Below are 25,697 nucleotides of genomic sequence, written 5' to 3' on the forward strand. Positions count from 1 at the left end.
CACCCCACATGTCTCCACTCCAGTCTCAGAGACTTAAGTGTGATTGAATATTTTATATATGCCAGCAGCTTGTCGGTGAAACATTTGCATGTAGCGAGGGCAACGCGAGCTCTTTTGCTTCAATTCACCCTCGAAAGGCGTTCACCGTTTTGAATTGTGTCCTCCGTGCGTGCATCCTCGCGTCAGCGTGCGTGCGCTAACAGAGGAGGCTGCGATTCAGAACAGACAAATCTTGACAGATAAGACCGCTTAACAAAACGCGCAGTCGAAACACATAAAGCAGCAAAAGCACAGACTGCATGCGCGCGGTGAACAAACGCATATGGGCAAACACAGTGCGCACACACACACACACACACACACAGTTTTACCCCACACACACACACTTGAGTAGGACACCGGGTAGAGTGCGTTCCGCCGATCATCTCCGTCCCTCCCCTCAGCAAGCAGATTGCCTGCGCCGCTGACGACAGCCAGTCGCACAGTGTTGTGAGCGCGAGGCTGTGGAGAGACTGCATCAAGGAGCGAGAACTGCGCGCTTTGCATCGGGAACTGTGTGGGAGTTGTTCTCTCTCTACCTGCCTTTTGCGTCGCTTCTTTATTCTCCACACTCGCCATCGGACGCCAGTTCAGGGAGCACCGGGAGTCCCATTACCGAGGGAGGATCGCACCGTGTATGCGTCCGTCGGCTGCGTGTTTTAACTACAGCTGTCATCTGAGAACTGCGGCGCTGCCGTTGTGAAGGAACTCATTGGAAATCCGCGTGAAACGACTGTCTGTTCTCTAGCCTTTTTTTTTTTTTTCTTCTAAAGCTGTCTTTCAAGGTGATGGACTTGAGATAGTGCGTCTTAATTTGAGTGTTGGTGACTGGGAGTTGCCTTCGGGGAGAAATGCGAAAGGATGCTTGGAAGCAGTGAAGGATACAGCAGGTGAGTATCCGATTAAGAGCGCAAAATTAGGGGGGGGGGGGTTAGTGTTCTCAGTGTTTATTCTCATGTCGATGCAGTTTAATAATGTGTGCTGAGGCCAGGATTTTAGAAAGGGTAACCAGAACGCAGCGGTCTCTCTGGGCTACTTTAAGAGAAAACGTCCCTCACATATGTGAATTGTACTCCGGCGACACCAATCCGTAAGAGAAGCTTTTCTTAAAACTCCCCGGATCTCATTCCGATGTCAAATCGGCTGAAATGTCCCTGCAAGTCCTCTTTGATTGGGGCAGAATCGGTTGACAGGACAGAAACGCAAACGGGGGACTTGAGTGTGTGGTGAGGCGCGTCCTCTGCAGGTAAAAATGCATCCAATACTTGTACATTCGAGATGGATTCATAGATGTGTTATCCATGCACATTTTTGACAGTCTTATCTGCTTTGTCTGCTCCTTTCTATGTGTGCTTGTCTGGGAGGAAGAAGGCTTAAGCCATTAATCAAATGTAATTGTCCCGCGAATGTGAGTGCGTGCGTGTGTGTGCGGGGAGGGAAAGGGGGTGAATTACAAAATGTTATCTTAATCTAGCCTTTATTTGGCCATGTATAGGCTCTGCTGAGATAACACTTCTCATTGTGTGGAAGTGTGAGGCAGTCGTGATCCTCCCCATATGCCATTTTATTCATCTGCAAAAGATGGCTATCTGTGAGATGGGCAGTGTATAAAAGCAGAGCAGGCTGCTGCAAAGGAGTCGTGCATTTCATTGATCCTCACATAATGACTTTGGAATTATTCTTTTTTTGGGGGGGGGGGGGTGTTTTCAGCAAGACAACAGTGATGGGATCTATATATAGCGGCGACTGCACAGGACACAGGGTGAAACTTGTGTGTGTTTGGTGCCACACGCCGTCTGCTGTTTGTTATTCAAGGCACATTTGCAGAGAATAATATGAGAGTGGCCCCTGAAATGTACCCCCCAACCCCCCCTTTATTTTCCAGCACTGCCTCTTATAATGACACACCAAAACAGTTGCGGCAGAGTATCAGAAGACTGTGATGCTGTGCCCGCGGACATTCATAAAGTGCTGTAGCTCTATTGGTTATAAATAGCCGGAGGGAGCGGACAGCCAGATAGAACAGGAGCAGCCTCCCGTAGCTCAAGCAGCAGCAGCACAGCCTCTCCCGGCTTTTTCTGGGCTCACCATCCAAGATGATAGATAGCTGATGCACTTGGAGATATCGCACAGATGCAGGGGCAAAGGGTGTGGCACAGGAGGCTTCATATGTGCATTATAGCCCATACTGAGTTCACTGTTTTCCCCCAGAGAGTTATTCACTCTCTTTATTATTATTGTTTTCCCTCTGCTTGGTCTCCAGGTCTCTTTGTGGCACTCTATAGTGACTTTTGTGAACTTATCACACCTGCTGTTTTTTCATTTGAAGCCTATAATGTTCACTACATTCCTGTTGTAGTTTTTTACGTTTTATACATCAAATACAGACTAAAAATCATATTTCTGTAATTTTTCACTTATTTGATGATTGGGATGCTGCTGACTCAATCATTGCTGCCTCGCAACAGCCGGGAGGCTGCTGAGATGTTTGATCTGCTTTGTCCAAACGCCCCGGCTGCCTTCATTAAACAAATGTGCGGCCGCTGACCTTGGCCTTCTACGAGTCTTCAATAGGATTCACCTCTGCCCTGCAGTAGGCTACAGGACACAGTAGCAAAGACACCTCCCACCTTTCCTACTACATTATGCTGCTGTTGACATTCTATATTGAATTACGACACGTTGATCAATGTTTGCAATAAGCTAAGCCTCTACACAGTGGCCGATGTAATACAGAGTATCAGATGTCATAGGGAAATCATGCTCCTCATAACTGCATTATGTTTCTATGAAGGTTACATCTAGGCATGTTTGTAATTCAATTGCATGCAGAAAGAATGGAATAGCAAACCAATAAGACCAGAAGAAGAGTGCCTGCGCCGCATTTTAATAACTCGTGAAAAAGAAAAATCAGCTTCTGCTTGGATTTGTCAGCAGACCGGGGCAGAGGAGCAGTTGAGACGGAGTGGGTGGCGATGGAGTGGACCATCACGTTAGTGATGACTGATCACAGGCTTGCCTTCTCACAACACACCAAATGACCAATGGTGTTCGTGAGCGGGGATAATGCTGGCTTGTGACGTGTGAGTGAGTCTCTTGGAGACACTCACCCTGGGTGTAAAGCTGACACCTACTGCATTGACAAGGTGTTTATTAGCTCCCAGTTGTGAGGCCATGATGCCTACATGATTGTACAATGACACAGCACTGGGAGTTTTCACCCGCGAAGGCAATTATGTTGTCTTCATAAGACCCGGCTGCCATTCCACTTGATGCCACTGCCATGATACATCGATGCCCTGGGCTGGATGGCGTGTTTACAGAAGGCCCGCGGTGGGATCATAGTTGCTGTTTGATGGGAGGGGGAGGGAGGTTCTTGTTCACAAGTCACTGTTGTCCTTGGTGGTTGGCTTTTGACATAGATAAGCAGACAGAGCAGCTACAAGTGCTGTCTAAACGTCATCATTTTTGGTAGTGCAATCCCTTTGAACGTACGTTTTTTTTAGAGACACAAACGACACCGATACTGACATTGGATAACTGTCCAATACTGACTCGCATATCAGGTATCAGTGACAATGGGCAGATCAGGTATCGACAATTGACTAAATTCATAGTTTTGTATTCGTCATTTTTTGTTTTACAAAGTTAATAAGGCAGTTTAAGTTAAGCCTGATATTGCTTTACACATACAATAATGATCCTACTCACTTACACACAGTGAGGCATACAGCTTGTTAAACAAACGCTGGTATCTGATCAGTACTCTGTATCGGCCGATACCGAAAGCCTCGGCATCAGGACTTAAATAGTCCGATCTGTGCATCCCTATGATTTTTCACCTGCAGCACAAACACATGGCACAGATCTAAAACAGTAACAACGAATACATATTTCATTTATTCCCCCAAATTATAATGAAGAATCATGAGATTGTTTATTAATATGGAGCATGCCTCTGCCAGATGTACTTTATTGTGCTGAACTATGCCGGACAAAATGTGGATGGTTCTTTGCAAAAGTGTCCGTAAAATGTTGTTTTTTTTTTTTTTACTCTTACGTTAATGGTTGCTCAGGCCTCTAGGTGATCAAAAATCAAAAAGCTCATGCTCTCGGCTCAAAGATAAATCATGCTACTTTAAAAAAGCTCTGTTGAATATCTATTAATGTAGTCTGGGTTCCTACAGTGAATACTGCACGGCATAATCACACATTTGGGCATGCAGCCAATGCTTTGCCCTCCATTTTACCTTCATCAGAGTGATAGCAGCTTTCACTGTGTAATTTCTGCAATACAATTTGTCCAACTCAGATTGCATTGCCCATAATCTTGTGGTGGTGGAGACATTAACATAATGATTGTAAACATTAGTCCAGAATTTAAACAAAATAGGTGACATTGTATTTATCATATCAACGATACTGGTCACAAAGCTCCAAATACCACATTCATACCTACAAAGTAGGTTCCAATATGGTCGATGCTATGCGAAAATATCCACAACTTACTGTGACTTGGTATTTATTTTTAGTGGCTGTTTGACAGATATTTCAGGACTCATTCTAATCAAAAGCAGCAAGAAAAAAAAAAGATTATGACCAATTTTGATTGTAAGACAGCCTGTTAAATGAATGTCAAAACGCCATGCATTCACATTAACCTGTACCATTCACCATTAAAGGATCCATGTAAGAACAGCTCGTACAAGTGCACCTAATTATGATCTGCTTCTCAGTGTTGTGAAAAGTGTCTTTAGAGAGTTTCTGCAAAAGGTGCCTTGAGAGAGAGATTTCAGCTTTTATGCTTGTGTGAAAAATCAAGGTGACCACAAAGAAAAGCTGGATTACCAAATGTTTTCAACAGCCAGCAGAAACGGATTCTTGGCTAGAGTGTGCTAAGACTACTTTGCCTCCATAAGTCTTGACCCTCCTAAGTCTGCACGTAAATACAGCATCCATATGGATTTTATTCTAATGTTGCTTGACCATTGCCAGCATTTTGAAATGATATTCTAAACTATGTACAATAAAGAGATGAATAGTTCCTAATCATTGCCAAGGTTGGAAACACATCCTGCTATAAACCACCTGGAGTCCCTTGGTGGATGCGTCATTAAAATAAAAGTCATCAATGGTGGACGAGGGTTGGGTCAAGGGTTGGGGAGGTGTTATTGTTCTTACTGAAGGTGTTCACCAACCCTCTGGAGAGGACGTTTGTATTCACTGCATAGGGACTAATCAGTCCCTATGCTGGCACCCCTGTTGCCAGGCAGACTTAAACTTAGACACCCATCTTTAAGATGATTGTGCGATTAGCATGTATGTCACTCTGGTAAGCTGCTAGAGGGCTGTAAATTACGTTGGCGGAGGCATTTGCTGCCCTCAGACTGACAGCTCGAGAGAGGAAACTAAAGCCTAAACACCGGAATAGAAGTTTCTGAAGTAAGTGTCAAAAAGCACTCTTTAACTTCACCCATTTCCCGAAAGCTGGAGCATCAAATGTGACTTTTTTTAAGTGTGTTGTCCATATCCATTGTTATTTACAATGCCTTACTTTCCATCTGAATGTTATTGTCCCAATTGATATTCACACATGCATTTGTAACTCAAGTCAGAATGAATTGTCTTGCAGTGGTAATGATTGTTATTGTGCAGCAAAATTACAACGTGTTGCATCTGTTCCACTGAAAGCATCTATTCAGACGGTTCTCATCAGTGGCAACTGGAAACCCATTGGTGGGACAACAGAAGCTCCACTTACACAGCCACACTTGAATGGAGCGAATTATATTTTCCATGAGTAGGAACAAGATTTGTGTTGCTGCCCCACCTCCCTGATGTAATAGCTGTTAGAATACCTTGTCGAGATCCAGAGTTCACCGAGTCCGGTGTTTAGGTACAGCACTAGCACTCTCAACTCTCAATTCCTCTGTCTAGTAGGCTGACCGAGGATCTACTTAGAAGTGAAGTTGTCATTGACGCCGGACCTGCTGCAGGTTTCCTACGATATCAGTGGAACTTGTGTTGTTGCTGTTGCTATCTCATGGCACTCAAAAAGTGCCATTAACAGCCACTAATCCCATTAGCATTCATTAAGAACATGGGCCCCCCCTCTTCAAATGCTGCCACGGTATTGCAAGGCTACCCTCTGTGATACATGGATTAAAGTGTTCTCCGATCATTCAAATATTTTAATGTGCTTCAAGCCCATTATACTCTCCTTTTGTTAGATACGTGGAGGTGCTTTTCATCCATTGACAGCCTGCTCCCATTCATCATGTGATGCAAGACAACAGGGGCCTTTGCTTTGAGGTATAAAGGGGCAGAGGCTTTTAATTCCCTAAAAGCTCACTTTTTCCATCTCTTTGGTGCTCTCCCTCGATCTCTGTTTAACTCCCCGAGAAGCCCTGTCTGTCTCTCTTTCACCCTCCCTCCCTCACTCAGGCTTTCTTTCACCCACTCGCTGTCAACGCAAAGAGAGAGAGAGAGAGAAAGGAATGACAGAATATTGTAACAAAAGAACTGCTAATACTGTCGATGGAGGAGAGCTAAAGTGCATGGAGGAAACAAGGGGTCAGATTTCAGGTTATCGACCCAACTGGGTGGCATGAGGAGACGTTATTTGCTAGACACGAAGCAGCAACAATAATCTCACCTACAGATAGACATGGCTATCTGAGTTCTTGGAGAAATACTGGAACTTGTGCTGTGTCACTGAATGTGTTCATGTCCACATTAATGATCTGGGGGGGGCATTTGGCCTTTATTAGATACAAACAGAGAGGTGGAGGAGTAACAATTAACAAACACCACTAGGAAGTCTGATTATCACCAATGTTGAAGCTTACAGCACAAAGGACCTGTGCAGGACAACATACCATGACACATAGCCTCCTAAGCTGAGCTTCACCGTATGGGTGGGGTTGGTTCAGCAGATAGCCCCATGTTGTCAATGTGTTTTTAGCTTTCATTCAGGAAAACAGAATGCAGGGAGCTTCATTTAAGGTCAGGGAAAGCCGGATTACTGGCAGAAGGCTTTGACATTTATGCCACACCTAAATGGACTTTAGGTTCTGCTTGGAAAAAAGGGCTTTTTTCTTTTTTTCCATCCTCTCTAAAAGCAAACTTCTGACGTTACGAGTTTGACAAGTTCAAGTTGATTGATTGCTTGTGTATTACCTCTGGAGAGACAGATTCTAACTGTGGCTGCTGCCAGTCATATTCTCAATGTGTGTGTGTGGCGGTGGTGGGTGGAGGGGGACAGATGAAAGGGCCAGGCAGCGATCAAAGGCGAGAAAATGAAATGGCATTTGACCTTGTTGGACACTTGCGAGCGACATGCTGCCACTGATGTGCAAAGTAGTTTGGGAACCTGTGGGAATCGGGAGGAGAGAGAGATCAGGTCCGCAGAGCGCTGATGTGGGGCGAGAGGATGGTCCAGGCAATTTAACTCTTCCATCTCAACACTGATTTCGCAAGGGGCTCTGTTCGAAGGTGTAAATGTGCACGGCAAAAGTTATTGCTATGACAGAATTAGTCAATTCAAGGTAAGAAGAAAATTGCATCTACGGTGTAACTCTATGCATTCAAATATTGCTTCTGATGGGAAGTAATGGATTCAGTAAATTGGTCTTACAGCATGCCCTAAAAAGAAACCTCAAGAGTAATCTCCCCTCAATAACACAACCCTCACCCTGATCCCGAGGTAGATATGCAAATGCATAATAAATAATTCAGCTCTTTTGCCTTTTCTTGTGCTTGCTCCTACCATGATGGCAATAATGAGTGAAACAGCAATAAGGAAAATCAACAAACCCCGACATTAGAGAAAGTATGTTGAGAAAATGTTTGGTATTTTTACTTGATAATTGACTAACCCTGCAGCTCTAAATGCAACATTTAAATGTCATTGGAATTTAAACCTCTGCAGTGCAACTGTTTATTGCACCGAACCACACACTTTCTGTTTTGTAGCTCTCAGGTAGGATAATGTTTGTTTGATGATCCACCATTCCTGTTTTTTCACCCTCATGCCAACTCCATAAATATGATCGTGTTTAATCATCCAGACTGCACAAATAGTTTTTTTTTTTGTTTAAACAGAGAAATCTGGAAAGATGTTTCAGCACAGTTAGCGGTGTTTCGGCACTGTTGGCTTACGTCTCCTCTGTTAATGTCATCCAAGTTACATCACAACAAGGCTAACATGACAAGACCACAAAGATGGAATTCTATAATGTGTGTCCACAAGCATATCATCCGCCTGTCAGCATGCTTCAACGAAGGCACTGCTCTACGGGGACACAGAGGAAAAAGACAGTCATTCTCATTAATTAAGGCACGAGCGGCAGACTGGATCTCACTTCCTAGCTCTGCATATTGAGGTTGGATGGGCTTTGATATGAGTTGCACTTAGAATCCAATGAGGTATTCTAAGAGATAGTAATCCACACATAGTCATTATGAACGTTCCAAATGCTACCATTTTAAATCGGTTTTAGCAAAATTACTTTTAGGATCCAAAGCTCAAAGGAACAAAATCCAAATGCATTCTTTCTGTAACTTCTTTCAAGGGGTGCTCAAGTGTTGACGAGGGATTTGCAGTGTCTTTGCCAACCCTAAAGCCATCTGCTATTACTACACAGGGTCACCCTGTCATTGATCCATGTGTAGCATGCAGAATACCTAGATTGTCTTTCTAAAACTGAGATCCGGCTCCCTCTAGTACCCCTAGGATAAGCAGAGCTATTGCAATGTGATTCTCTTCCTTTCACTATCTTTATGACCTCCTCTCATACTACAGGGAATCCAAGATAGGGAATGGGAGGATACAAGGACAGCTTAGTCAAGTAATTTTGCCTTTAATTGCTCGAACCTCCCATGAGTGCTATTGCTTAAGTACTCCAGAAAACTGTTGTTGTTTTCCTCCACATAATCTTTGATTATATGAAGGTCAGCATTTTTCTCTAAGCTTCTTATGAGAGAGTTTGGAGCAGGTGGATCGCTCAGAAAGATGAGACAATGCCCCTTTGCTGGAGTTGAGAACTAGAGTGAACGGATTGAACTGCCCCCCTTTTTTCCCATCCACTGCAGTTACTTCGTAACTGTCTCCCAAGCCTGTCTCAGCCATCTTATATACAGTAGTCTTTGTTTTTTTTGCTCTGCTTAGTCCTCCTTTCCCAGCCTATATCAATAGCACTATTATGTGGGGTTTTATCTGGCTAATTAAGGCTTCATCTTTCTGGGCAATCTCTCAAAGGACATGGATTAAACTCCACTATCTCTGCACTGGAGTCACGGTGGGGTCGTCCAGGGCTGCTCCACTCTGTAGATTGTGGAAGGGGAAAAAAGGCATTGACATGAGGATGTTTTAGTGAAATGATAGTCAGAAAAAGGAGGAAATTATGAATATTGGATGCCGAAAGTGAGAATTACCAGACTTATTGATGAGCTGTGGTATAGGTTTTGGAAAAATCAATAGTAGAGTATCTTCAGTTTGGACAAACATCTTAGTCTGTAGCTTATATATCAGATACAATGTGTATCAATGTGTAAACAAATCCCACTATTACCTAAATACTGTAATTTATTTTCGATGCTGGTATGTGTCAATTGTCCGTCCTATTTCCCAATTAAATCAATAACCAAGTCGAGTGTAGCCTTTAGACAATTCATTTACAATCAGTTTGCATGCCTCAACAGGCGCCATTTCGTTTGCATACACAATCAGGTGATTCATTTTGGTTGAAGTAGGGATCCTGAGTCACTGTTTGGCAGTGCAAGAACAAGCACGGTGTGAATTTCAAATGCCTTGTTGTCCTGGGTCGATTCTCATTATATTTCAGTGTTTAAAGTCAACAGATGAAAGTCTGGGTCAACACATTAAAAAACAGCCAGTATACCTTTGCCATTTCAATAGGAGGGTGAACAGGAAGGCGTCAGTGATACACCTCCGACCTGTCATTAATTGTTTGGGAGGTTAAATCTACCTATTGACTGTTCTCACATTGTAGTAGAAAAAACCCCAAAAAAACACATTTGTTTTGTTGTGGTGCTGAAACAGATTCTGCCTCAGAGCTTTGGCTGGCTGCTGTGCAGTTTTTATAATGCAACTGGTTTTTGATAAAGCACTTATGAGACAGTGTTTTGCCCACACCACTGAAGGAGATACATATTACGTGAGTAAGCTGAAGTGACTTTGCTCAGGCAGTGTCATACAAGAGGCTGTGCATTTGAGAGCTATACATTTGTATTTTACCTTATTTGTATCTTTTGACTTCCACATTTCGGAACCCTTCTTTCAGTGGATACTCTGGCATCTATTTTAACAATTCCATTTCAAAAATGAGAAAACATGACCAAGGTTGAGGCTAGGGAGTTGTTATATTGCTCCTTTCTTTTCTTTGGTTCATTGTTGCTTTTGTTTGTTCAATGCCACTGAGCCCTTACCTGAATAGGAATGCTTGTTGCTGTTCAGGACTGCACCATTAGACGTCCTTGCAAGCGATATTAAACATTTACTCTCTTAATCATGAGAAATATTTTGTTATAAAGACTAATAGCTGAATTAAAATGGTCATGAGATAGAGCAATACATTTTCTAAGATGATACTGAGAGCTTAAACACTAACAATATACATCAGTCAATATTCATTATGTTTACGTAAACACACAACATAAAAAAACATACTTTGTACCAAACCCTTCAAAGATATGTACTCACCCTGACGTTGACTATTTCTGTAATTTTTTGTTTAGTTATGTAAAGACCCTTTTGATGACTTTACATAAACAATAACCTTTGTGTTTTCTTTGTATTTTGTTTCAGTAACAGTTTTTTTTTTTTTTTTACCAAGCCTAACTAGTTTTGTATCCAGTGTAGTTATATTGCCTAAACCCAATGAAGTAGTTTTGTATCATCAATTCACAACGTTAACCACATGTTTAATACTGCGAAAGTGCTGTTTAGTTGTATGGGAGCGTACTTTTTAAGGAGACAGGGTTGCTGTAGCTTCAAAATATGAGGAGTAGGGATGAGATCCCTTTGCCAGTACATAGATACTGAAATAAAAGTATGAATGTTGAAAACAAACCCTGTATTGTTGGAGCTCCCATTTGCCAGTATTTGTCTGCTATCTATGCTGCTCCTCCGCAACAGTAGGGAACAGCAGTATCCTCCGGTGTCTGATCCCGATGTATTAGTGTGGCATTTTCTGCATCGGGGTCACCTCTCTATCAACTAATTACAGCTCATTTCCCTTTAAAGGCCTCACTGTGAGCTGCAGGGCCAGCTAAGCAAAGGGGACATTTTCTTCGCCACACTGGTTGGATGCCAGTCACAATTAAAGTCAATATGGCCCTTAGATGCTTCACGCTGTGGACATCGCACCTCCTAGCACCCGATAAGATATAGCTTTAACTGTTCATTATGAAATGAAGGCATGTTCCTATGTTGCCTCCCTTGATTGAGGAACCAGTGTAGCTTGCAGTAGCTATTAAAACTACATCCTATAGACATATATGGAGGAGTTGATATAGTGGTTGTTCCATAAGCTGGTATACAACACACGCTATCAAGGCGACTATCAAATTCACTCACTTCATCTAAAGGAAGAAAATATTCACTCACAAATTGAGTGAGAAGAGTAACATGTTCAGTATCCCCCTTGCAAAATGTTCATTTACCCTCCCTCCACCTTTGAATTCATTTTGTTGGAGATATTCAGTAGGGCTCTTATATACAATTTTAACATCTTCACCTTTCAAAAACAGATTATTTCTCAATTGCACTGCTTGAGGACCGCTCTGATTTCCATAAGTACCGTCATTCTTAAATTAAATCTGACACAATGTCTCGGCAAACGCTTATGTGCAATGGAAGAGGTAGGGCAGGCTTGATTTAGCTGCATAATATTAACTCATCACTCATGAATGATTAATTCTGAGCAAAAATGTGGATTATTTAAATAAGTTTGGATGCTCTGGCAGGATGTGTGAGAGAGTTGACAGCGGCTTTGTCTGCATTTTTTACATTCTTCATTTTGGGGCTGTGAACTTCATTTGCTTATTTTCTGTCATAGCCATACATCGAAACATATAGAAGGTAATTAACATAAACTGTTTAACAACCAAATAGATTGGTTTGATTATCTTGGTAGATGTCCTTTAATGAAAATTGGATTTAAAATGGTGCATGAAAACAAGTAGATGTCACATATAGGTGAAGAAAAGATGGATGATTGCATAAGGAAATGTTCTCATGGCTGCTCATCAAAGCAGCGGTGGGGGAACGTGTTTATTTTCCTAAGCTCCTTTGCTTTTTGCACAATAGCCTCTGAATTCATTACAATAATAATGGTGAGATTTCAGTGTTTCTTCCTAATCAGAAGCTTGCGGGTACATTATGCAAGAGAAGGGAAAAGATTCTTAATTTTGGATCCAAAGGAATTGAATAACATTGTTTTTTTCTTTAACAAAAGACAAATATGAATTGTTATGTCGAGCCTGCTACACTATGTTGTACAAACGGTCACAGTTTTTATTTTAGTATAAGCAAAACTTTGAAGAGTGAGAAGTATTTGGGGCCATTTTTATTGAAGTTTTAATACCCCTTAAGCTGGGGTAAAATTGGGGAAAGTAATGGGTATATTAAAGTCCATTAAAAGCCACACATACCTTTTTTTCAGAATATTTCACTTTTGAACAAATATAAGGGGACAAAAACAATTCCAGATTTAACAAGTACTCTAAGCTTTTGAGCTTCTTTCCAATACAAAGTTGATGTAAGTTACTAAATGTGTGCAAATAGCAACTGCTTGGGTTGTCCGACCAACAGTCCAAAACCCAAAGATATTTACATTAACTTTACATTTTTGCTAAATGAATCACATCAATGATTAATCATTTATCAAACTTTCTTGTCTTTTTTTTGCAGCAGCAGTAGATTTGATAGCCTTTTACCTTTTTATATACATTTTTATAGTCGTCAGTGAAACAGTTTGTAATCTGATCTAGAAAATAGTATGACAAGAAAAAAAACATCTATATTCTCTTTGGTACATTGCTTGAAACAGACTTTCTTCAGCACCTCACAGGCCCTTGTTAGTGCTGGACTCTCAATCTTTCAAACTAAACAAATTAAACAAGTCAGACTGAGCCCACACGCTACAACACTCATCCAAGACCTGCATCCAGGCGGAAATATGAAGCCCTATGACCTTCTTAGGTTATTGTTTCCCCTTCATTTATTGCCATGGCTGCAGTGTTTTCAGTTTTTCCAGTGTAGCAGCAAGTGATGCTCCAGAGCACTGAAGGTTGGCATCGCCTGCTGTGTTTGGAAAAGAGTTCATGTGTAACGTGTGCCGCCGTGACATAATCACCTCAAGCCTTGAAGGCTGTGTCAGCAAGTTGTCCCAAACCCAAAAGATCAGGCCTCAGAGTGTGTGTGTGGATGGGGGGGGGGGGCGCGGCAATATGGGACAAAGCAAATACACAGACAAACTGAATTTTTACAATAGCATCTGTGTGTGTGCGTGTGTGTGTGTGAGAGAAAGAAGCAGCCCTCCTGCCTGTGAAGCATTTTCTCTCAGCCTGAGGGGGGAAAAAGGAAACCGCCATTCTAGTAGCTCTCTCTGTGGGAGCTCATCCTTCACAATCTAGCTGTTTGGCTTAGTTACTTTCTGTTCCCTCAACAGTCAAACACTCAAAATGTACTTTAGCTTCTATACATATGTCAGATTTTTACCCACTGAGTGGTGCATAGGTTATACTAATGGGTTAAAAGGGGCAACCACAAGCCCTTGACTCTATTAGACTACTTATCAAAGTTACTATGTATAGTTTGTTCTTGAAATCTGGTACAGACATATAAATTACCCTAATTGATTTATTACCTCAGTAAACATTGTACACATGAGTTTATGGTCTCTTCAAAACTGACGGCATTCCCATCAACCTCAGCTGTACTTTGAGTTTAGTGCTAATTAGCAGTTGTTAGCGACCTACTGTTACATAACTAACATGGTAAACATGGTACACAAATTACACCGGCTAAATGTCAGCATTTAGCATTGCCGTTTAGCATTGCTAAGTATAGCCCTATAAAGCTGCTAGCTAGCAGAGATACCGAGCCATAGTTAGTTATAGTTTCACTTTTGATGCTAAAGTGCATGACAAGGCTTAAGAAAACATAAATGCACAGGACAAACACAGCTTAATATGAATCAAGTCAAATACTGTTGCACTATAGAGGCACTTTGAAGACATTTAAACAAGTGTATATCAGCAGAGATTGAATTGGTTGTTTTCAGAGCTATAGGAAATATATTATTGGTATTGCAAAATGTATTAATAGTTTGGTACAGATAACATGTTGTCTTTCGCCGGACATGCAGGCTGCATTATAGTTAAGTGATAATATTTTGAGCTTACTTCACTGTTCTGTAGCTAAATGAAATGAACCGTGAAGATGTGCACCTGTTTAGCTCTCATCTCCAAAATGCTAATGGTTTAGAGACCGCCTACGCTTAGTTTAGGGGAAATATTACAATGGCTTTATAAACAAGAGAAGGTATTAGAAAACCCATATTATTCATACAAACATTGTCAGTGAAAGTACTCTCATCTTTGATTTTGTCAGCATTACGTAGTTTTTTTGTAGCCTTTTAAAAAAGGTAGCAAAGTCAGATGGTTATCCAAATATATAACTTTGTATTTTTTGTCGAATCACACACATCAATACTGTTAAAAGTTTTTGTGTTATTCCCCCGAACATAACTATCGGAAGGCTTCTTTTTTTTTGGGATGCTAAATCCTGCATCCACTTTATAAAAGCCTGACATTCAGTTCATACTCTTTGAAAATACGTCTCCTTAAGAACCAAAAATGAGTTCTCTGAACAGAGCTGGGGAGACGAGGCTAATGAGCTTGATAAGGATGGAACACCATATAAGGACACACAGACCCTCTTTCATAACACCCAACCACATCTGTAAAGAGCTAGCCCAAATTAGCAGTCTGGGTGAACTTGCAAGGAAACATGACTTCCAGAGTTTTAGCAACCACAATCATTAGACTACTGATCTCTGCACACAGTGTCACCCATTTAGAAATGACTGCCATTATCATTAGCAGTGTTTTTTTATTTTTTTATTCTGCCAGTAAACATGTCCTGTTGAGGTGAAATCCCACTTATTTTCAGATTTATGTCCAATTTACATTATTATTTGCAAACATGAACACAACGTAAATACAATAAAACCAGTTATCTTATGATCATAATATCATTTAATTGATCACTTCTCCTACAACCCACACCAGTCAATAAGGTCACAGCAAAGGGTCAACAGTCCATATAGTTTTAGGGATTCAATTTCTAAAGGCTCGAGGACCCTGACAAAAACAAAAATGGATGAATAACAGCGTTTTTTGGACATATCAGTCCATCTGTATCACCTCTGGTTCAGAAAACTTCTATCAACTTTACCCTTTTTAACCAATTCTTACACGTCCAGAATGTTGGGAGCTTTCAGGAAAAATAATAAATAAAGTGAAGCTAATGCAGTCTAGTACAACATTCAACCTTCCTGACGTTCATAATGTTCAATATTTTAGAGGGGTAAATAAACTGGTCATTTTGGAGGCCATATTATGGGGTGTTCCAATTCCAATGCATTATTATCATCACCTTTAATCATTCTAAACCTTACTCAATCAATATTGCTTTTGCAAGAGAGAGCCGTGTACAGCAGAGGGAAAGAAAAGGAGAAGTAAGGCTTTATAGTTTGTGCCTCATTTGTATAACAAGGATGGTGGACTTACTGTAATACTAGAATGACCTCTCACGCATCTATCCATGAATACATGCTGCACATAAAAGACTGTTGATGCGTGCCTTGTTAGATACAAACTTTTCTCATAAAATGTATTTGCAGCCGTGTGGTGGAGTTGGACATCAGTAAGCAGAGCACCTGCACAGAGACAATATATGCCCCTTTTTGGAGTTGAAGTTCAGGAGGAACATGTCAACAGGTTTCATGGCAGAGTTCAGGACAACAGCTTGGCCACTCTGTTGGAATTCTGCACCTTGTTGCACCAGCCAGCTTCTTCTCCTGGATTAGGGCTTTGCTGTCCATCTGTCGGGCATCGGCTTACATTTAAGCCCTGCCATTTCACAGGCACAGCCCTAGCCGGCAGTCTCACCAGGCAGCTCAGCTTCTCAATGACACAAGGGGTAACCTTTCTCTCGAAATTCGGCTCCGCGACATTATAGCACTGTGAAAGTGATCCTACTTGGGGAGCTAAAGGTCAGGGTGTCCTGGTTAAGTTGGATTCAGCCAAAGTGTGGCTGTCAATATACATGTTCTGTGTGATAACTCCAAGCTGCTTCTTATTGGAGAGAATTGAACCAATAAGCATTTTATATATTATATTGATATATAATATATAAAATGCTTATGTGTAATATAGTGTTGGTTTAAAATGAATACCAAAAATAGGCATACTGCCCATTTTGTTACATCCACTTAAGGAGGATATTGGTAATAGTGGAATCTGCACACTACAAATTGTCTCAGGTAGACTGTAAAAGTCATGCAAATAGTAAACAGTGTCCATTCGGGATTTGCCCGCCAGCTGACTAAGCAGGAATGGGCTTTAAAGGCTTTTAACACTTTGTGCTACAGATAACTTCAGCATTATCTCAGGGCTTTCCCACAAGCTTACAGGTATTTAACACGGCTCAGGAGTGATGTCTTGTGACAGGTAAACTAAAGCTTTGGGTGATGCTTACGTGGTTACAATACCCCTTCCAACGTATGTTTGATTGTGCTTATTGTGTAGAACTAAATAATGACAGACAGCCTCATTCAAACGCATGGAACAAGATTTAGTGGAGCGATAACACGTATGTGAAAGCTACTTGAGGACAGAAAGCAATTACATCAACTTACCTCAAGTGGGAGCATAAAACCTGTTAAACATGTAGCCACAATGTTTAAAAATAGAGAGTGAGAAGTCAGAAAATATACGACTCTAGATCTTATTATGCAGAAATGGTGGCTTGATCTTTTGATTGGGCTTAAACTATTGTAAAACTGCTGCCTGGTTATACAAAGAAATAAGCAATTGCAATTTTATTTTAACTGGGTCCGAGACTGAAAACGTTAAATGTTCGAAGAACACAAAGCTCAAAATGTATCAAGAATTTCCAGTAAACTTGACTGGACTGCAGCTTGGACGAGATAGTAAAAAGCTTACTTATTGCCAGTTTAATTATGAGTGTACATCCACTGATGGCTGCTCTTGCACCACTCTGTTAAAACAGGTGCATAGGGCACTATACACTTCCAGATATGAGGCAAGATCACAGTGTATTCTTTCATAAAAGGTGTCAAGCTCTGTTTATTGATCCAGTTATTACTGGTCTTGGACTAGTGGGTCCTAATTTATTCAGCACTCCTGTCATTCTTCTCCTCGACTGCATCCTTTTCTTTGAGAAGCACGCCCCCTCTCACTTCACCTCAATTAATGTAATTCTCTGGGAGCTCACTCAAGTTCTGATTGGTATGAAGAACTGCATTCAGACTACATGCCTGCGAGGGAATGATAACACTAGATCATTAACAAAACAGTGCCGCAAATGTTTACCCGTGGATGGCATTCTCCATCTTAATGTGTCCCCGTCTTCACTTGCTTTCCTTATTTGCTGCTGAAGCCATGTGCAATAAAGCTGCCCTGTTTTGAAAGAAACACACGGTTACATATTTTGAATTACTGACTAAAAGCTTTGGTAGCATTTCTTTCTGATGGATTTTGATAAAGAATCAGATTAATTTCGATGGAGTACTCAAGTGCAGTGTTATTTTTCTGGTATTTTGACCCTGTGTGGAGGAGTGCGAGGACTCATTGAAAACCCTGCCTGGGGTCCATAACCCGCTGAAGTTGCAGTCGTGGAGCTTTAGCAACAAGGGATTATGATTTGATCATTTTCCTGATTAGGTTTCAGTGTCAGTGGTAATAGAGTTGGACATAATAGCATCTCATTGACTTATATCCAATAGCCACATGATAGATGGTGACAGATGGAATTGAGCTTGCAATAAGGCCAGTCCTTATGCGTCTTATCATGCTATACACAGCCCCACACCACTCCATCTCACAGCCCACAGCAGTGACTTGATCAATGTGGGTTAAGGAATAAGAATGATTAAGGATGGCTGGAGGCAGCACAGCAGGTCTGTGGTCTTGGGCACACCATCGTCTCTGCCTGAAATCTCTTGGTTACACTTGATTACAGATGGTACCATCATATCTCCATTCTGAACTTTGACCTCAGAGGGAATAAAATGAAATTGAGTGAAGTAAATCTAACCCATAAACCCCCTTTTGATGAGTCTGATGTCCGTTTGTCCATGGGTTTAGTGGGAAAAAGTTATTAGTGGTGACCACAATGGTAGTAACATGTCACCCCATAATTAACTGTCAACAATGATATAACCATAATATCACAGATTTGTTTCCCCTTTACTCTACATTCTATATCTGTCCCATGTAATATGGTCCATGAAATCAACTGAAGCACAAACATGTGCACTACACTTCTTCACAAACCTTGTTTGGATCCTCGATGTGTGGCAATCGACTATAAAGGCAAATTTAGAGCAAGAGATGAAACTCTGTACCACTGGCAAAATTCTACGTATTGTGACAACAGCCCTCACAAGTAGACAGGTGTCCCCCAGAGACATGTCTTGGTGAGTGTGAAATAGATGTGAGGGACTTAGTTTCTGTTTTTTTCTTTTCTTGCACATTTCATCATGTCAGGGAATTACAATCCAACTACATGTGCTTGAATGTTGAAAATAACATCCTTTGAAGCAAGTGTTGGTAATCTTAAGCAACTGGCAAGACTATGACAGATTAACAAAAAAAAAAAAAAAATATATATATATATATATATATGGCCAAATGAATCATTAAAACTCTTAAAATCAATCTACCTTATACTACTGGACCCCTCATCCAAAAAATATTTCAGAATCATCGTCTACAAATCATAGCATAAATAATGCTCCCATGTTCAATTTCTTCTATAATGTAAATTGCGCGATAATGGATCTTTGCAAACAACGGGACATTCTAACATGATACAATCAATTATTAATTACATTGTTCGTGGAAGGGTTGGAGGCATGCTAACAGAAGACATTGGAATTAAATGGTTTGTTTTTTGCTCTAAAACCCTGTATTTATCTTTCTGTATCCAATTCCCTGTTGGTGTATGGTCTGTATTTTATCGTAAAGGATTGCATGAGTCGAGTGTCAGCCACAGCACATACATCACACTTGCTACCATCCGTCTTTGATTGCATCCTGCCGTTACTGCTGCTCCACCCCCCTACTGTTTTTTTTTTTAAAACTCACGCAGCAGATTCAGGTTAGAAGTAGGATGAAAATAATAAGAATGAAAAAAGAGGTTATTATACTACAACAAATAAGTGTTTAGCATCTGTCTGTAACACAGCATGAATTGGATTACTGCTAATTCCACTTGAAGCTGCGCCCCTCATTCTTTACCAGGGGCACGGACATATAGCATTGACTGATTGATCATCTGGAAGGTGTGTAGTGGAAATGGCGTTGAGCACTCGACAGCAGAGACAATGAGTGTATAGTGCAAGCTGTATGTAGATTAGTGTAATTATTTGATTTTCTTATGAAGATCCTCCTCTATGTCACATATAGGTGTGGTAGAATGCTGTGCATTCACAGCAGGTACTTGCATTTGAAATACCCTTTGAAGCTCATGTGCAGAATAGTGCACGATGCAGAATTCAAAACTGTCAGCACTCTCAACTATGCAAGCACATACCTTATTCCTCGTAACCACCCACCTCTATTCATCTCGAGTCTGCGTCATGAATATTGCAGCGGGATTCATATATTTGTAATATAAGTTTACACTGCAGGGCTACACTTCTACCACATATGATGTAGAATTGCTGAATTTACCAGAGCATATTTGCATATCCGCCCATAGCTCAGTGATGTCAAACCATGTCATACAACTTAATTCGAATTTTCTCCTATTGTCCATGTTTGAGCTTACGTATTTTAATGTTCCGCAATCAGCTTTTTTTGTTGACAAGAAGGAAATTCAGAGCTAAAAAAATTTGATGCAATGGAAGGTAGTCTAAATCATTGGTGTGTCACTTATAACTAAATATTTTCCCTCTTCTCTGTGTCTCCATAGGTAACCGATAAGATGGCGGCCGGGGAAGCGACTGGGCACAGCTACCTGGTGACTTGCTGGCAGCCCATTCTGATCCTGATGCTTGGCACTGTGCTGTCTGGCTCTACTACAGGCTGTCCATCCCGCTGCGAGTGTAATGTTCAAGAGCGCTCTGTGATGTGCTACCGCAAGAAGCTCATGACAGTTCCCGAGGGCATTCCTGCAGAAACAAAACTGCTGGACCTCAGCAAGAACCGCATCAGAACCATCAACCCAGACGAGTTTGCCAACTTTCCCAACCTAGAGCACCTGGAGCTCAGTGAAAACACGATCTCCACTATTGAACCTGGAGCGTTCAACAACCTTTACGGCTTGCGGACATTGGGTCTGCGGAGCAACAAGCTTAAGCTGATCCAGCTCGGTGTCTTTACTGGCCTGAGCAATCTCACACAGCTGGACATTAGTGAGAACAAGATTGTCATCCTGTTGGACTACATGTTCCAGGATTTGTACAACCTGCAATCTTTAGAGGTGGGTGATAACGATCTGGTTTTCATCTCTCACCGGGCTTTTCATGGCCTAAGTAGCCTTGAGCACCTGAGTCTTGAGAAGTGCAACCTGTCCTCTGTTCCAACAGAGGCTTTTACCCACCTCCACAGTTTGATCACGCTCAGGCTGCGCCTCCTCAATATAAATGTCATACGGGATTATTCCTTCAAAAGGCTCTATCGGCTGAAAGTGTTGGAAATAGCCAATTGGCCGTATCTGGATACGATGACCCCAAATTGCTTGTATGGATTAAATCTCACCTCCCTGACCATTGCAAATGCCAACCTGACCACAATTCCTTATGTAGCCTTGCGGCACTTGGTTTACTTGCGCTTTCTCAATCTTTCATATAACCCTATCCATACCATTGAGGGGAATAAGCTCCATGATCTTTTGCGTCTGCAGGAATTTCACCTGGTAGGAGGCAGACTGGCAATGATTGAGCCCTACTCTTTCCGTGGTCTAAACTACCTGAAGATTCTTAATGTCTCTGGAAACTCTCTTGGCACTTTAGAGGAGTCTGCTTTCCATTCAGTTGGCAACCTTGAAACCCTTGCCTTGTATGATAATCCCCTGGCCTGTGACTGCCGACTGTTATGGGTTTTCCGGCGACGCTGGAGACTGAACTTCAACAGGCAGCAGCCTACCTGTGTCTCCCCTGAGTTTGTCCAAGGCAAAGAATTCAAAGACTTCCCGGATGTCCTGCAGCCAAACTACTTCACTTGTCGCAAGTCTAGGATTAGAGATCGCAAACCCCAGCAGAAATTTGTTGACGAGGGAGCCATTGTTCATTTTGCTTGCCAAGCAGATGGAGATCCTGCCCCAGTGATAATGTGGTTGTCCCCGCAGAAAAAGTTTATCACCACCAAGACAATTGGAAGGCTCTCTGTCTTGCCAGACGGCACCCTTGAGGTTCGCTATGCCCAAATTCAAGACAATGGTACATATGTGTGTATAGCTAGCAACGCAGGAGGAAATGACACCTCCCTTGCTCACCTGCACATTCATAGCTACTCGCCTGACTGGCCACACCAGCCCAACAAGACCTTTGCCTTCATCTCCAACCAGCCCTCAGAAACTGGTGCTAACGGTACAAGAGCCAATGCCCCTTTCCCCTTTGATATAAAGACGTTGATCATTGCGACCACAATGGGCTTCATCTCTTTTCTTGGTGTCGTCTTGTTTTGCCTGGTACTGCTCTTCCTTTGGAGCAGAGGTAAAGGCAACACCAAGCACAACATTGAGATTGAGTATGTGCCACGGAAATCAGACGCTGGCATGAGCAGCAGCACAGTGGATGCTCCTCGCAAGTTTAACATGAAAATGATTTAACAGAGCTGTGGAATTAACACATTTTGGCCAAAAAAAAAAAAAAAACAAAAAGAAAAAAAGACATTTTCTTCCCCCCCCCCTTACAAACCTGTGGATCCTGGTCTGTTAACATTGACTAATACATTTTTTCCTGACTGAAGCACTAGAGAGGAAGGCAGTTCTTGACTTTCACAAGTGAGAGGGAATGAAAGCACATCCCCTGCATTGGTGGTTTCTACAAGGCCTGTGGGGGCATCAATTGAAAGTCAAATTTGTCATGAGCAGTTCATACTCCTGTGGATTTATACTGGGAAAAATATATCGTAAAAGAAAAACACTTCAAACAGCCGGAATGCGAGGGGCAGATCATAGTTTGGCCATTGCTGTTTTGTGTCTGTATCTTTAATTTAGTGTTTGTTCTTTTTTTTTATTGCCAACTTTAGATGTCAAGTTATGAATAAGATTTATATGGGTTGATGAGCACATTTATACAAAGTTGATGCATTCGAACGTCATCACTATACTATGTGCTACATATGGTCTGTTTTCTTTCCTATAATGATGATTGTTCTGTAAACCATCGAATGTACAATATATCTGTGTCACAATACCTGATTAAAAAGAAAAGGCAATTAGCAGAAATACATAACATAGTATGGCACAATTATAATATGGAGGATACAAAACTTCATTTTGAATTTCACAACTACTAATTCATAGCCACCGTCTTGACCAAGAAAGTACAATGACGGGTAATCTAAAGCAGTTTACATTGGTTATTATGTGACGTGAAAAGCGGAATATACAAATACAAGTACTCCGTAAATATGTAGATTGAGTAATATACAAATACATCCGTGCAACTTTTACTATTGATACCAATTCTCACAACTGTACTTTAAAAATGATGTTTGAATAGACAAATATAACAACATTTAGTGTTGGAAACTAGCAGCAAATCCTGTTGCTTAATGAGGCTCTTAATATCAGATTCAAGCATTGAGGAAATACTCTAATAAAGCATTTTGCACCCTGTATATGATATCAGTATCAGCGTCACTCATCCCTAATTTTTAGATGTAACCCAGACAGTGCACACACATGGATTGAGGGCATGATACAGAAGGAAATGTGAGATGTTGATGATATGATGGGGCTCTGTACTAACAATAGATGCAGCATCTATCCTACGGCTTTACCATCCAACAGACTGGTTGGCATTAGTACCTTGATACTTCAGTATAAGCGTTTATCCCTGACTTTTAAAATTGCATTTCCAAAACTATTATGTAATGGAATTATTTTGTGCTCAACATGATTGCGAGGAATGAAAGTTGTGGTGCTCACGTTTTTTGGATATAATGTGCTCCTCAAGCTGTAGAATAATTTATTTCATTGTTGGTTCTTTTTTTCTTGATTGTTTAATGGAATCAAAGATTTATTTATGCCGATGCTCCCCTCGTCAAGGCCATGGAAATACTACTTTCCAGGATAATTTCCAGGTCCGCTATTCCCCAGAAATGTGCAATGTTTGTCAGGGGAAAAAGAACTGTGAATAGTACGCTCCCAGTTGGTCCTGCATATAAGATCTGAGGTTACAGACTTTCCTTTTCAAGTACACACTGTGGACAGCTGGGCTTTGCAAACGTGTGTGAGGATAAAGGCTAAGCTATTGATGATGGATGACATTACAGACAACGACACAGTAATGGGCTGGAAGTATGGACAGAATATGCAGATGGTTGGAGTGACACAGATGGTTTCACCCATGGAGCAATCTGAAGCAGCTTTGGTGTAATCCGTTTTGCATAAAGGAAAAAAAAAATCACTGGATATGGCTCATGGTTCTCCCTCTTGCTGATTATGAATGCTCTCTTTGTTCAAAGTGTGGCTACTGTACCTAGCCTTTTTTGATCCCGAGTGACCGCGGGATTCTGTATTTTTTTTTTGTTCCTGTTATTCCTTTTTTTATTTTGAACCTGGACTATTGAACATGTAGTCCAAGCCAACTTTTTACTAAAAAAAAAGATACTAAAAAAGAAATCTATGGAAAATACATTCAAATTGTTCTGTGCAATAAAGGTAATATGCAGATTTTTTTTTTTATTAACAAAGTTTCGTTGATGTTGAATTGTTGAGAATATGGTATGTTGTATTAAACAATCTATGGACTTTTTTAAACATATGATGGTCTTATCTTGATTTTTAAGTAGTGGTACAGACTTCTTTGAATACCTCTTCTATGAATACCTCATTAAATGATGATTCAGGCTGCAAGGTAATGTAATATCATATGTTTCAACGCTAATTACTTGTTTTCAAGTCATTGGTAATTCACTCATTCACTTGTATGGCTTCTAAGCATTAATTAAAGCACCATTACTAAGTATTATTCATTTATGCTGCACATTGTTAATCTTTAAAAGAGATAATATTGGTAAAGTAATTAGTTAGTAAACTTCAAAAACGTAACTAACATTGAACAATAATTTTATTTTGGGGTGTCTGTTAGCGAAACATGAGCAAATTAGGTTACCCTTTGAAGGTTATGGGAAATGGCCAGGGATATGAGTAGGACAGCCTAGTTTAATAAAACATGGCGCCGCTCTGCATTACATTTGGATCTCCGTCCCATTCCTTTTTATTTCACATCCTTGCTTCCTTGCTTAGGGCTCCATGGGGACTTTTGATGTTCCTTTTTCCCAGCAAGCTGTATCAAAGCATGCTCATTTATCTTCTGACTTGAAAACAGACAGGCAGAATAGAAGAGAAGAGAAGCTATTCTTGAGGTCTCAAAAGCCTTGGGGAGTAATGGAAACATCCATTGTATTCATTCCTCAGATATTAGATATGTGCTTAAATTTCTAGGTCAGGAACAGGCTGATGGATTCTGACACTGCGCGACAAGTCACCGCTCCTAAGCAGAGTATAAAAACACAGACATACAGTACCTCTGGGTGTTCCTTGCGCTAATCCAAATCTATGTGCTTAATGGCATTTGGGAAACACTGCATGTGTATGCAAATAGAAATATGAATTTTCTCTTGGCGGTGCCTGTCACACAATAGAAGCATCAGATGCCTAAAATAAAAAGAAAGTCTTTTGAGATTTGTGTTTTGATGTGGAATAAAAACTCATAGCAGGCAGGCTGTTTCTAATCCGTACTTTATCTATATCAAAGCCCTTGTTTAGGTCTGATTCCACATCATACCTGCTATATCTAATGCTGTGTTCCAGACAACTCCGAGGTTGGAATTTCCCCAGTTGTATTGTCAACATCCAAGCGTTCCAGGTTCACAACGCAAAAACAGTGAAAAACAAAAAACATGGCTGACCGTGACCTATTTATTATGTTTACCCAAATAACGTTTTTGCAGAGAAGATAACTTTCTGATATTGTTTACAGTAACCAGATAACTAATAACATTTGGATATATTTTGACAATGATTTGTACATTTTACTACATAATAGTATGTGTCATTTTGATTAAATACAGGCAAATATAATATAATATAAAATGTGCGCTTCCTCTGTTGTATGATGTCAGACAACGGCTTCTTGTTAGAA

At 40.9% G+C, this 25,697-nt stretch overlaps 1 protein-coding gene across 3 annotated transcripts in view; it reads left to right on the forward strand.

Moving 5' to 3' along the window:
• lingo1a (leucine rich repeat and Ig domain containing 1a) overlaps positions 1-22,173 on the forward strand; it is a 102,512-nt gene extending 80,339 nt beyond the window's left edge. For 2 of the 3 annotated variants that reach the window (XM_031868901.1, XM_031868910.1), the window contains one exon: positions 20,291-22,173. In XM_031868901.1, coding sequence (XP_031724761.1) covers positions 20,303-22,150 — 1,848 coding nt within the window. In that variant the 5' untranslated portion in view covers positions 20,291-20,302 and the 3' untranslated portion in view covers positions 22,151-22,173. Of the gene's footprint in view, positions 1-33; positions 930-20,290 lie in introns of those variants that run through there. The other variant, XM_031868891.1, reaches the window with a different exon arrangement.
• The last annotated feature ends 3,524 nt before the right edge of the window (positions 22,174-25,697 follow it).

Source organism: Anarrhichthys ocellatus, unplaced genomic scaffold (genome assembly GCF_004355925.1).
Source record: "Anarrhichthys ocellatus isolate YVR2014 unplaced genomic scaffold, GSC_Weel_1.0 scaffold2, whole genome shotgun sequence".
Classification (NCBI taxonomy): domain Eukaryota; kingdom Metazoa; phylum Chordata; class Actinopteri; order Perciformes; family Anarhichadidae; genus Anarrhichthys; species Anarrhichthys ocellatus.